The 14,123-nt window shown below is 32.0% G+C and overlaps 1 protein-coding gene across 1 annotated transcript; it reads right to left on the bottom strand.

Moving 5' to 3' along the window:
- Positions 1-767: 767 nt before the first annotated feature.
- LOTGIDRAFT_213603 (hypothetical protein) lies at positions 768-9,314 on the bottom strand (the record flags this gene model as incomplete). The annotated part of the gene is made up of 22 exons (XM_009052206.1): positions 768-875; positions 1,318-1,437; positions 1,784-1,867; positions 2,172-2,288; positions 2,430-2,496; positions 2,700-2,818; positions 3,039-3,139; positions 3,360-3,446; positions 3,539-3,653; positions 4,126-4,231; positions 4,522-4,674; positions 5,007-5,068; positions 5,315-5,446; positions 5,652-5,888; positions 6,146-6,324; positions 6,753-6,904; positions 7,096-7,505; positions 7,705-7,932; positions 8,214-8,387; positions 8,694-8,822; positions 8,941-9,058; positions 9,259-9,314. The coding sequence occupies 22 exons, from the start codon at positions 9,312-9,314 to the stop codon at positions 768-770; spliced, it is 3,054 nt and encodes a 1,017-aa protein (XP_009050454.1).
- Positions 9,315-14,123: the final 4,809 nt, after the last annotated feature.

The following is a 14,123-nucleotide window of genomic DNA, read 5'->3' as shown; positions in this document are numbered from 1 at the left end:
GCATTCGAAATTGAATCTGGTTAATATATATTTATGTATTTAGAAAAAGTTTAGAAAGTGAAGAATCTTGAGTATCAACAATGACAGTAATAATAGACAGACGGTGGATCACATCGAAAGTAGTGTATGTGGTAAAGCTTTCTTGACATTACGCACAATATTTGCCACTAAACTTTGAGGACCGCGATATCCTAGTTTACCATTAACACTACTACCTCACTGGAGCTGATATTTGGATTTATTAAGATTTTATTGTTATATTATATGCGATGTTGAATTATATATTGAGTTGACCCCATTCAACTCTAATGCTGAAATCAACAGCTGGTATTCATTCTTGATCATCTCTATATGTCTCTAATGTCTAATGGGTACCAATATAATTAGATGCCAACTAGTATTTCAACAGTCTTATCGTAGAGTTATGTAAATTGTTCATGAAGGTTTTTGGACCTCAAATGCTAAAATGTTGCGGATTTACCTCGGAAATTAGAACGTTACAGAATAAATATTATTGTCACGAATGTTGATTTTGTAGAAAAGTCTCTTAAAATAAAAAATGTGCAGGTAAAAAACGAACAAAAAAAATCGATCACAAAATAACATGAGTAAGTCCTACTAAGCATTATGTGATGACGAACTAAATATGTAAATTGAACACATGTCGATCATTGGCAAGGTGTCGCAAGATACATATACATGTATATAAAAACTATTTATAAACTTGTATTATTCACTATCCGACCATTATCTGCCACTAAAAGAAGTTAACACAAGCTTTCACCAACAGCAGCACTAAAACTTGTCTTTTTACTCATCTGTATATTCATTAAGAAGCTGATATAGGACATAATTAAATCATCTATATTGTGACCCTGGAATTAGATCAGACAGAGAAAATTGTTCATTTGATATTAAGTCGTAAATATTTAAATATATTTTTGGAAATATCAGTATCCCATAGTATGATCATTCCTGATAAAAATAATTCTACAGATACTTCTGAATTGTGATATTAACGCACAGATCTTTAAGCATAGCTTTGGAATTATCACATTTAACAGTACTAGAGTATGATAGTACTTTCCTTCAGATCATTCCTAAAGTGAACTGCAAAAGAAACTAAATGGTTATGCATAAATTCGCATTGACGTATACACAATTTATAAGGTTTTGTAACTATTCTAGAAAAATATACATTTTCTTCACGAAAATGTCTCATGACATGCTCATGTCATTAGGTGTTTAAAAAGCTTATCAGAACACCATTTCAAAAATATAATGTTAACGTGAATTTAGACTAAGAAAATGACTTACAACTCTGGTTTCTAACAAAATATGTCTCGATTCTTGTTTCTCTTGTAACATGATTGTAAATGAATTTTCATCATAAGCCCAATTTGGTATGTTGGCAAACGGATGGGTTACAATCAACTCCTACAAAAGAAAAATAACCCACTTTTTACTAAAAAAATACCCAATCTAACATGAATTGTCCGACTGATTCTTGATCAACATTACCACAATTTGACTGTAGTTTTCAGAAAACGGAAAATGGACCCAAATAAGGAAAACTGTATATTTTTTTAATTGAGCAACGGACGTGTTAGTATGTTCAAGATATAAAAAAAACAAGCGGGGATTTTGCTTGCCTGTTACTCATTTCAATAAATATATACATGTACGTGTATATAATTTTGTTTTATTTACTTTCTTATTCAAGTTTCATTTGTTGCAAATTTCTATCTTTGATAAATTCAGATCATCACACAATTTTACCAACCTTTGTGGACTTGTGTAATAAATGAACACCTTTAGAATTTATTGCGAGTAACATTTCTTTTGGTAATGTCTTGGAGCTTCTTTGCTGAAATCAAAAAAAAAATTATAATGCAACCGCATCATCAGTAGGTAATAACCCATTTATTTTCTATTTGCTTTATTAATAAGAAGTTTGCTGTGAACACAATTCTTTACGCCAGGTTATTGTTTTTAGGTGTATGTAACAAATTGTCATGCTGGACACACATTCCCTAGCGAAAACGAATTGATACATTTCCCATGTTATCTCCAGAAAATTCTTCCTTTTAGATCAATCTTAAAATCAATTCATGGTGGATCTCGGTTCCTACAAAATTCTGAATTACTATAAATATCAACAATATTCTTACCTTTACTTCAAAAAACACAGAGCCATATGTTGGATATTTTTCTGTCTGTTTTAAAAATTCTGTCATGGCATCGTCAGACGTCAGACCTTTAGACTTCTTATATTCATCAGATATATGCTGAAACGACAATGGAGACCAACAATTACAATCATAAAACAATACGATAACATATCGATAAAAAACTATTTATACATTCTTTTTTTGCATTCATAATAGACTTTAAACATAATATATTGCTACGATAAAGAAACGACATACCTGAACCCAATCTCCAGCTGGGCTTGATGATAATAAATGTCTTGGGATTATTGATGTAGCAATTTTGCTGAAATAAAACATTTAAGAAACATGCCAAAGAACGAAATAAAGATATTATTATCATTATTACTAGCAGTTAAAATTGTAATTTTCGATTATTGAACTATGAACCCTTGTTGCGGACTATGATACAAATACATGTATTGTCTGTTTTTTTTTTCCACTCATAACCCATTGTCTACTAAGTGACTAAATCTGAAAATTGTTTACCCGAAGTTTGTAAATTGTGTGTTATCATCACCATATTTAGCCCTATACGCCAATGCTGCAAATTGTATAACAGCTGCGTCTGTACATTTCAGATATCCTTGAAGATAATTCTGTAACTCCTGAAAAAGGTATTGTCATAGTATGATTATTCAGCCTCCCTACATGTAGATGAAATTTAACAGATGGAAAATAGAACGATTCTTGGAATCTATCGGGGAAACTGTCACATTGTAAAATGGTAGTGAAACCAATCTTCTGTTTATGTATACCAGTCTACTAATGTATTCGGTAATTCTTTGTTTAATACTAATATGACCAATAGAAAGAAAAGCTTCGTACCTGTGGGTAATGAAAGTGGAAATCGGCTGATTTGTTATCCCCACTCTGTGTGTTTACCCATAACTTCCTTAACATAACAATACATATTCCTGTTTTCGGCACTGAAATACGATACGAGTAATATGAATTAAACATTTCTGTTTGAAATCAAGAACAGTACAATATTTATATTAGAAAACTTTTCACCGGAAAGATGAATCCATACGAGTAAGTTGTGGGCACTACGGTGCACATTAACGTCGCTTTCTTTGCTAACCCAAAAAATTAGAGAATTTTCTGCAAATATATTTCTCCTTAGAGAGACTAAATAGTAATACTTACACGGAGTGTCTGGTCGAGGTCGTAAACTGAATATCTCGGCATGAGAAATACCATCATAGTAAAAATGATCCCAAGCCATTGCATGAACTGAAAAAATATTTAATAAAGGTCTCAATATAGGAAGTCGACTAAAAACCTTTACTGGTATGAAACATAGGTAAAAAGGAGTGTTTACTTACTTCCATTGGCTACTGTTATAAATAAAGAATATTCGTCGACATATTGTAGTTTTAATTTGACACCAATATGTTTAGTTATATCTCTTACTCTGGTATCAGTACTAACAGCTACTGTCTGAAAATAGATTCGTACACATTGCACATTTAGAAAAAAAGTCTTTCTATAATCCTTCTTCCCTTATTCTGTGTAATTTTAAAGTGTAAATTCGCCTGCTGTAAGCGAAATGAAGGGTCAAATATTCACTGACAACTGAACTGGGTTCAAATACTCAACCGAAACCTATGACTTTTTAGAATCTGAATATCTTTTGATTTTAATATAACGTATTGTTTCGTCACTTGTGCCTTCTGCTGTGCTTTTTGGGAGTCAAGATCCATAATCATACAGATTACCTAATTGTTACGTGAATCAAGGTGGTCAATCTTTTCGAAAAGAAAAGGGACAATAATCTTAAAATATTTAAGTTATAAAACTTCATCATCTCCTGCATCTTAATAACCTACTAAACGTTTACAAGACGCGTTCCTATTTTAAGAGTTTTATTGGGTATTTTTCCTTCTTACACTTAAAAATTTGGTATATTTACCTGTTTAGTACCATCTGGCAAGAACACGTCAACAGGTATAGTAAACTGGGTGTTGCTGATAGCCTCATATTCTACTGGATGAGGTGGATGTAAACGGCAACCACATCTAAAAAACACATGTGATTTTAGACTAAATAAACATTACATCAAATCAATACCTTAAATTATGAAAAAAAGAACCGGAATTGTCAAATTCTCAGTATCATTTTGTTCATATGGATTAAGAAATAACTAAGCTATCATTATCATCTTTGACATCTTTTGGAATTCGATAAAAGTCAAAAATTTATCCACAAAGACACCCCCACGGCATTTATTGTAGATATATATATTGAACTTCTGAATTTTGAAAGCTTAAAGTTGAAGCTTGGAAAAAGCTTAGAAAATTAATCTCACTTTTTAGCACTATGTAGTCTTTGAATACAATGTTTAGCCATGAAATGTTTACTGGTATGTAAAAATCGGAGAAGTTCTTGTTGTATTTCATAACTAGGTAGAGCTGCACCACAAATAAAATACAGCAGTTGATAGCCTCTATCACAACTTATTCTACAATTAAGAAAATATTCAATCAGGGAACAACTAGGGTGACATTATTAAGAGAATGTAACACAGGTTCAAAAAACATGTCTGTATCGAGTATGATGAATACATTATTTCAATATTATTGTCGAATTCTATTTCGCACTAGAAGGGATGATAAACACATGTACAAGACATCCCCTTTTTCTGTAAGTATATTAAATCCTCTTGAAGTAAAGAATATATAATATTAAGGTTTACACTGAAAATATATATACTTTAAAATCTACGTATTCAAAAGCAAGTAATGAGTGATTCAACACTTCAGTTAAATTTCTTTGATCATCAAGTCAACTTACTTATTTGGGTTGTTTGTTAACTGTTTAATCATCTGACAAAAGATCTCCTCTCGTAGATATCTCTAAATATTAAATATTACAATGCATTACAAGTCAGGGTATCTAGTGAAATTGAAAAAAGGTAGTGTATTTCCATGTTCTTTGAAAAACATGCAGTTATATTTATGAGACGAAAGACAGGGGTCGTACCTCTCTCATGATATTACAAGGAACATTTAAAGCTGTATCTTTCTCCAAAGAAACATGTTTATAATATGTTTTATTTTTTTGGAACGATGAATATTTTTCTATAAATAACTTAAACTTACATTTCTACTGACTTGATCTATAACATTCTCGTTAACAACTTCTGTTACAGTTTGTGTTTCCGGTGCCGGGACATCACCCATAAATTGTTGTATTGGTAATATAGAGTTAAGGAATGTTAAATTAAAAAAATGCTATAATAATGATATTCGTAATATCTACCAACACAATATAGTCATACTCCCCCATTCCCTGCTCTTCTCTGTTTTCTTTGATGTATAGTGACATCAATATGATCACTTAAAGGCATTACAATAAGAATACCTGCACATTATTTTATAGATATAGAATTATTAATAAAAGGATATCAAGAAACGAACGTATTGCACAAATTCGTACATCTTCTTTTAGAAATGATTTCTTTAAAAATGGTTTCTTAGATACTTCTCTACTGTACTGCCATAATAAATCCGATTTCTCTTTTTTAAATGAAGCTTTAGACAATAGTTTACTAACTGCATTTTCATTACTTTGCCTAAAGTGGTAGCGAGCAAACAGTGCCAGGGTATGCTGTTTGTTACCATCCTCAGAACAAAATGGCATGACATCTTTCTTTAGCTGGGACGTCATCATTGTCTGTAATTAATAGATATAGATTCGGGATGCTGAGGAGGAGACACTACATGTATATGTCATAACTTTCAATATGTTGAATATAAATGTAACGATCTACAAAGGCGACGAAAATTAAGCAGAAATCAGAATCATTCACATCCAGTAAGTATAAAAACAATTTCCAAACTTAACATTATTCAGACAGTTCTAAGACTCCAACACTTTCATTGTCGGTCCTTCGATATCATCTTATTCAATTTTAAATCTAATGAACTTACCATGATGCTTGTATTTGGTTTTTGGACTGAGGGTAATATATATAATATGCCACGTGGAAGTTGGCCAGATTTACTGGTTCGAGGACAGGTTACAGAAAAGATATCACAACCATCATACTCTTTATTGGCCTTGTCTAGTATTACTAGATCTCCTTTCGATAGAGTCATATCAACTGCACCTGAAGGGATAACACAGTTACTTATTTCAGGACTGGTGCCATGGCTATATACAGTATATTATATAACATGCAGTGTAAGTTTGTGTTTGTGTCTTTTCAACTAAAATCATACTAATGACTAACTAATTTTCACATAATTAATAGACTTATCTATTGCTCTGTGACCTAGGCCAGTGCTTTCATTGAGACTCGTCTCAATACACCCTAACACAGTTATATAAGTCTCTCTGTATTTCCAGTCCTTTAGCTGTTAGATATTAGCATGGTATCGAGAAGAAAACATTAGAACGTTCAAGCATTGTGACTTCTAACAGATAGTTTCAACAGTTTAAGATAAGCATTTGTTATTATACACCTTTTACAGAAATTGCTGCGATTTAAGACACATAATTTGTACAGTGTTATCTTTATAACTACTAGATATATACCGTATTCAGCAGCATCTTGAATAACCAGAGCATAGGTTGACTGATCTTTTAAACCATCATAAAATGTACTGAGTAATTGATACATATCATCAGAATGTTGAGATGTTACAACAAAACTCTCATTTTTCACTGTATTTATGGTCACAGAGTGTCTGAAATAGATTGAATTCAATGGAAAGTTATGTACAGTAATCATATACATGTGGTTAATGCAAATGCAAATATCATCGAACAAACTGAAAGTACGTTGATAAATTACTTGACAGTTCATTCAGAATCAAGCAGTCATGGTGTACTTACGAGTTCAGAATCAAATGGTTGTAGAACAAAAGTTTGTACTTACCTCCATTTCGATAAACCAGAAATTTCTATATAATTTACAGTAGAACGAACATTTTCAGTTTCATCAAGTATATGTACACCACTTGAATTTATAGCCATAACAACATTACTTAATGCTTCAACCGGCCCGGCATATCTTGACACATCATAAAAGCGTGAAAACAACAAACACCATTTTTCTAGAGCAAACGTTACAATGTCGACTTTCAGCTGGTGAGGCGTTGGTTGCTTTTCTTCAAAATTGTTTTTGATGGCATCTTTCACCTTGTTTGTCCATTCCTCCATACTATTTTTATATTTGCTGTCTTGTGGAAGCCAAGATCTTAACATTAAGTCTAATTTCTTATCATCTACACCAGGGGGATATTCTAAGTAATATTTCTGTGCAGCTAGAAGGACCAATACATTTTCCTGTGGAAAAATAACAATTGTACAGTCGTAACAGACTCGGGAATAAATACAATGGCCCCCCCAATATCTGAAATTAAGACACAACAACTGACAGCTCACTCATTGGTCAGTCGGTATTCTTGGGTTAATTTCTCACCCGGATTTGGGTAGTGTTTGGTTTACAAAGCATACAAAGTTACAGGTAGTAAAAAAGAAATACCTTATCGCATTCATATTCCCCAAGTGAAATTCCCCTCATTATCTGTTGATACACCAGATTAGTACCAGTTACATCTAATGTAGCATTGTGCCAGGGCGTAAAGTACTCTTTTCTATAGAACAATCTCCAGCTAGAATTACTCTCTCTCATTCCTAACTTTCTTGTATGTTGTTCACATTCTGAGATGGCATCCATAATTCTTAATTGACCATTTCCGAGACAAGATATCTTTTAAAAATAAAACGAGAAATATTGCTGTACAGTGAAATAATGGTATCTGAGATATCCGTTGGACCAAAGCTAACTTTGTTTTGCAAATATAATACAATTGGGTAAACAGGAAAAGGTATAAGGCTTTAAGAAGCTTTACACCACTTGTCAGATGTGTCGATATCTCATCTCAGTTGACATCAAACTCGCAATTCCGATGTATAGTATATATATATATTGATCAACATTTTTCGCATACTGGCTTGTATTGTATGCAATCAGTATGGAAAGAAACTCACCTTATTATGTATAGATATATAAACAGAGAAGCCGACATCATCAGTTATATTATGCTTGACACAGACATTATAACTCAATTCTTTTACTGTGGAAGAAGCATCAACTTCTACAAGGTATCGTTGTCCAGTCATAAAACTTATTGGAAGTAAAATTGGTTTACCATTCTTCGCTGCCTATAACAATTGTTCACATAATATTTGAGTTTCGCGTCCTACGAAAGACGAGCTATGTCATTCCGTGTATGGTATTAACATATTTTCTTTTACACAACCTATAACACGTTGAACCTCGGTTTATTGCTGCCATCTAACGATCTTACTATATCAGTCCTAACGATCTACATCAATGACATCAATGAATGGTATGACAGTTTTCAATGTACTCGATATTTTGTCTTATTTTATATCTCGGTTAGCTGTTAACTCTAACTAGCTTATTGTCTTACTGGTTCCTTTTCAAATTTCAAGCAAAGAACTTACCTGAAATTCTAACCAGCTTGGTGGGAAACCTCTAGTTCCAACAGAACCCGTTCTTCTGATCAGTCTGTCTACTTTATTGGCTAATTCACGTGGACCTTCTCTTAAAAATCCTTTCAAACAGGCAGCAAACTACAAAGAAGAGATTTTGCCATGGAACTATTTTTTTTCAAACTCAAAGAATATGCACAGTTAAAGGAAACAGTTAAATATAATCTATAAAAGGAGAAAAACATGCTCAAGTACTTACATGTTCAGTTGGTGTAAAACTGGCGGCCAGTAATTGCATCAGTACCCAACCTCTGATGGTACTGTTCTTAGATGGGTTACTGGAAAGTTGTTTACAGAGTTGACAATACAGTTCATCTCTACAAATAAATCAACGTAATCATTGATTGTTATCAGTTTCGTGGATTCATTATGTCATTATTGCATTACGGACGTTTCATTACATCTTTGATGGCATTGATACTGCTTTTTGACCATTAACAGCCCTGCAAATAGTGTATCTTTATGCTAGTATCCCGGGCCGTTTATGGTAAACAATACGTGTTTTAGAGATAGATACCTTAATTCTGGTTTATATATCCCAAGAGCAGTTAAAAACTGAACTTTTTCTAGCATTGTTTCCTTTCCGTCGTATAAGAAAGGTATGTCCTTTACTGAAGAACTTTGCGGATCTTTGAACTAGAAAAGAATTAAGAAGAAAACTAAGAGTTTGAATTCGGAAGAAACCATTCCGATCTGGAATATTTTCTTTTACTTTTATATTTCTCTAGGTATTTCTAAGCGTATCAACCCATTATTAAAGTAAGTATGCGATGCTGTCTGTACAATTGAACCAAATTTTAGTATGTATTATACAAGTTAACTCCAATAAACCTACTAATTCAGAATATTTCTTCTGTGCTTCATCAATATCTTTCTTCGCATACTTTATTTTGTACGAATCCTTCACTTTAGAGACGACAGATGGTACTTCCTAGAATATATACGGTTTTAAGGTGTTATACAACAGCCATCGTTGAAATTCAAACTTTTAGATAACCAATTGAACTATAAATGTATTTAATATCATGATTTGATTATATCCTGTGTACTCGAGGATAAAATTTTAATACATACCCCGGGTATAGCTATTTCTAACTCTTCAGTACGTTCCGGTAGATCACCCATAATCCTTAATATGGTGACCCAGGAGGCGAGTGCTGCCTGAAATGATTAAATATCGCATTAATACAATATTTGAATAATAAAAATAGACATATCTACAATCTTTATTAGACTCCAATAAAGATATTGATCTTTCTAGTCAAGATAAAGTATGAAAAATGTCGCAGTGTCGTTTTATATGACATGTATTTGGAACATTTAAAAATCTTTATTTGAATTGATTGTACTAAAGTCGCGTTCAGATTGTCAAATTCCACCTACCAAAAAGTCCCCTTTATCTATCTTTTGAAGTAAGGGTTGTGGTAATGCTGAACATGAATATACATGGGTTGTTTTACAATGAAATAATGTTTTAGCATACAGAGCGAAACTCGAAGGTATGATGTTGTTTTTACTAGGTGTATCAGAAAAGTCGGGAAAGGAACTGGTCGTGGTTATAGTTTCGTCTGTCGCTTCACTCCCAGTCTCTTCTTGTCCATTTTCACTTGTCGATTCTTGTCGCAGACCCTGGAAAGAGATGACTTTAATATGACCCTTTGAGAGAGTTCGATCACTGGATCACTCAAATTGAATTTATATCTAAAATCAAACTATAAAATCTCTGAAAGCTCTTGGAAGTCATTACCAGGTAAGCTTCATTTAACATGTCATAGTAGAAGTTACTTACCGTTCTTTGAAGTTCAGGTGGAGTTTTAGTAATCGTTCCATAAAGAAATTTTGTAGGTTTTTTGTCTTTATTCTTGTTTTCTTTCTCGCCATAAACTGAAGTAATCTCTGAAACGCTGTACATATCATCATCTTTCTCAGGGCCAAAAGCTGTAACAGGACTGTTAGTGGCTGTGACCATAATACTAGCACAGTTAACATTGTTCTAAAATAGGCATATTAGAATATTAGTTCATATTGGATGTTAACCTTTCAATAAGAACTAGTGTCTTTTACGATACATTATGTGTTTTTCTAAATAGTCTCTCCATTTGTAATGTATTCTCAATCAATTAAACTTCGTTATATATAAGTGTTTTATTAAATGTATTTGTCATATTAATTACATAGTGTTCTATATTATATTTTATAATTTTAACCATGTATTATAATTTTGACCGCAGCACCTTTTTTGTCCTCTAAATTGGATACATTTATCCCCTACAAATATATATCCTTCTTGTTGTTTATCTATTGTAGTGTGTATATTATGTGTTTATTTATTGCAAATCCCAAATATTTCATCAGTAAAATATTATGTAGCCTTGTTAATCTGACATTGACTGTAATTGTAAAAGTGAGAAAATTCATATTTTGCCTTTTTTCTTTTATAGTTGAGCTACTCTCAAAGATATCATCCAGCTTCATCATCATACAGAGGAGAGTTACGCATCAGTCACTCCCTCTTAGATAACACCACTTTTTCTAGTATTGGGTGTTGTAGAAGATACTCTCCTATAGAAGCACAAACCAAGGTCACAAGAAGGGAACATACATATTTTACACAATTATCAACAATAGTAATAAAGAATACAATTTACTTTACCGGGTGCAAAGAGAAATATAAAAATTACCACAATTTTAATTCTGTAAAAAACTAAAATAATAGGCCTAAAATGATTTAAGTAATATGAAAAAAATAAACTAAAACCCATAAATCAGTTGACTCAGAGAGTAACTGGAATGCGATTTAATTAGTACAAGTAAAGCAGTAACCAAAAATTTAGTGTGAATATTCTTGTATAATTTTGTCTCAATTCATTAAAAAAAAATTACTTTGCAAGATGTATAAGAGTAGGGTGTAGATGAATAGAATTGTAGATTTATTATTAGATATTTTGAAAGCAAATATTAATGATAAAGGTTTCTTTTATCTATCCAACATAACTTGATTGAATATATGAGCAGGGTAAATGATGGTTTACAAATAAAAATTTACATATATAAAGGTCTGAAGACTTTGTTAAGTTTTTCTTTATCTCAGATGAACCAAACTTTTTCTGCTACTACTGTCGAAAATTATCTCCAGTGACAGAACCACCACGGGGGACTTGTTGATCCAAGTGCATGGGCCCGCACCCCGAATGGATCCCATCCCGATAGGAAAAACAAATATCTATATATCTATTTTCTACTTATCCTTATCCTCAGTTTGTGTTTGCTTCTTCTTTATTCCAATTATATGCTGAAAATGTTTACATTTTCTAAAAGATTCTTATATACAAATCTAACATTTTCTTACTATTCAAATGCTTATTGTACTTTTGTATTTTGTTCATATTGAGTTTTTTATTTGGTTTTCTCTTTAGACTGACAAATTTCCCTCTTGACCTTCTTTGTAGCGTATCAATGAATAATTATTAGTTTAGCTTTATTTACTTCCTAATTACAATCGGAATGTGGTTTAAAGTATATTATTATATTATTTGGTGTTACAAAGAAAATAGACCAACCGTGTTAGAAATCGTCTCTATGTGAAAGGTGGTTTTGACAGAGTTGGGGTCACAAATGTATTATAAAAGTAACTTGGTTCAATTTTCTATTTACTCACTATATATACAGTATTTGTGAGAAATAATTTCATAAGGCGCAACGATGCTCACAATATAATCTTACGAATAAAATTAGTTTAAAATTATATTTAACATCTTTTACTACAAAGAGGTCGATTTTGAGTTTGGATCAATTAAACCTACAACATTCAATGCCTATATTTTTACTACGCTAATTTCTTGTAATTTGACATCAAAGCTGCGGGTAGAGGGATATTTACCATCCAAACTCATAACTACCTTTTAAGAAATTTTACGGTCGTCATCATGATGTAGTAAATAATGTTTTATTTATAACATAAGATCAAAATATTATACATGTAATATTAGGTATATACAAAAGTGTTTACTTGATTTTTTGATAAAAAAAAAACTCTTTTATATACCTAATATTACATGTATGTATGTTTGTATTATATAATTTTGGATTATCTTCCACGATCCAGGCTAAACAAAAATGTAAAATATAGTCATGATAATACCATGATAATGAAAGAAATGAAAGGGCGTCAAAATAAAGCTAAGTATAGAAATATAGTGCATTACATCCACATAAACTAAACTCAATCGGATAAAAAATTTCAAAACACCACAATTTCATCATTCATCATTCATCATTTATATAGCTAAAGGTTATTTTCACCGATCCAAAGTAAACATAATGCAACTAATGAAATATGTACATTTTAAAGTAATATGTCTTAATTAAAACTCATTGATGATTGAATATGCTATATTGTTTTTAATCTGAAGGCGTAGTTAGATAATGCTATTTAATTTAACAAGTTAATTCATAATAAAATTGAAAAAAAATTTTCCTTCTATCAAGCAGTAAAAAGAGGGTGGAGTGAAAGCTCAGGTTAGGAAAAGGATCAACTGCTTGAAAACCGCCCTAAGAATATTTGAAGATCTTGTATTGAAATAAGAGTATTATAAAAACCCAACCATGCGTTTTATCATACACGCCGTCCTTTATTTCACTGTTATTATACAAAAAACTTTAGCTGCATTTCGAGGTCTACGCCTATATTTAAATCTTTTCGATCTACTTTTCAATGTGTCTGCATGAAGTATGAAGCAGAAATCTCTACTTACATCCATATATTAGTTGTACATACATAACCACGTTATATGAATTTGCATATACCTCAATACCGACTTCAACTTTATACAATGTACTTGCAAAGAATAGCAGTAGATTCGGGCAACCGTTGATATATAAATCAAGAAAATTTAATTCTCAAGGCAGGAGAGGAGGGGGTTGTAAAGAATAAAGCTACAGGTCGCGCGAGGATTGGGGAAGAAAGGGAACGTTGGCAATAAGTGGAACAGAGACTACTTGGAGATGCCTGTTAGGTTATTGAAATGCCACTTCTTGGTTTAAGGAACATTGAAAATTAAGGTAACATAGACCACTTTAGGGTTGGAAAATGTTACTTGAATGTCATTTTAAGGTTAAATAAACATTTTTACTTGTAGTAGGGGTTTGAGATTGGAAAAGTCCATTTCAATTTATTGAAATGTCATTTTGATATGAAAGGAATATTGATATGCAGCATGTACTGTTAGAGGAATAGAAAAAGTTCATATGAGGTTTATGGGATTTATGGAGTAATTTATGGGATTAAAGGAACAATGATAGTAGAGGTTGCGCAGGAAGGTATAGAATTTGTAAGGTTCTTGTTAGGATATTGGGATGTCATTTTGAGGATAAAAAACAGTA

The sequence above is a fragment of the Lottia gigantea genome (genome assembly GCF_000327385.1).
Source record: "Lottia gigantea unplaced genomic scaffold LOTGIsca_18, whole genome shotgun sequence".
NCBI classification, from domain to species: domain Eukaryota; kingdom Metazoa; phylum Mollusca; class Gastropoda; family Lottiidae; genus Lottia; species Lottia gigantea.
This window is presented reverse-complemented; position numbering and strand designations above follow the sequence as displayed.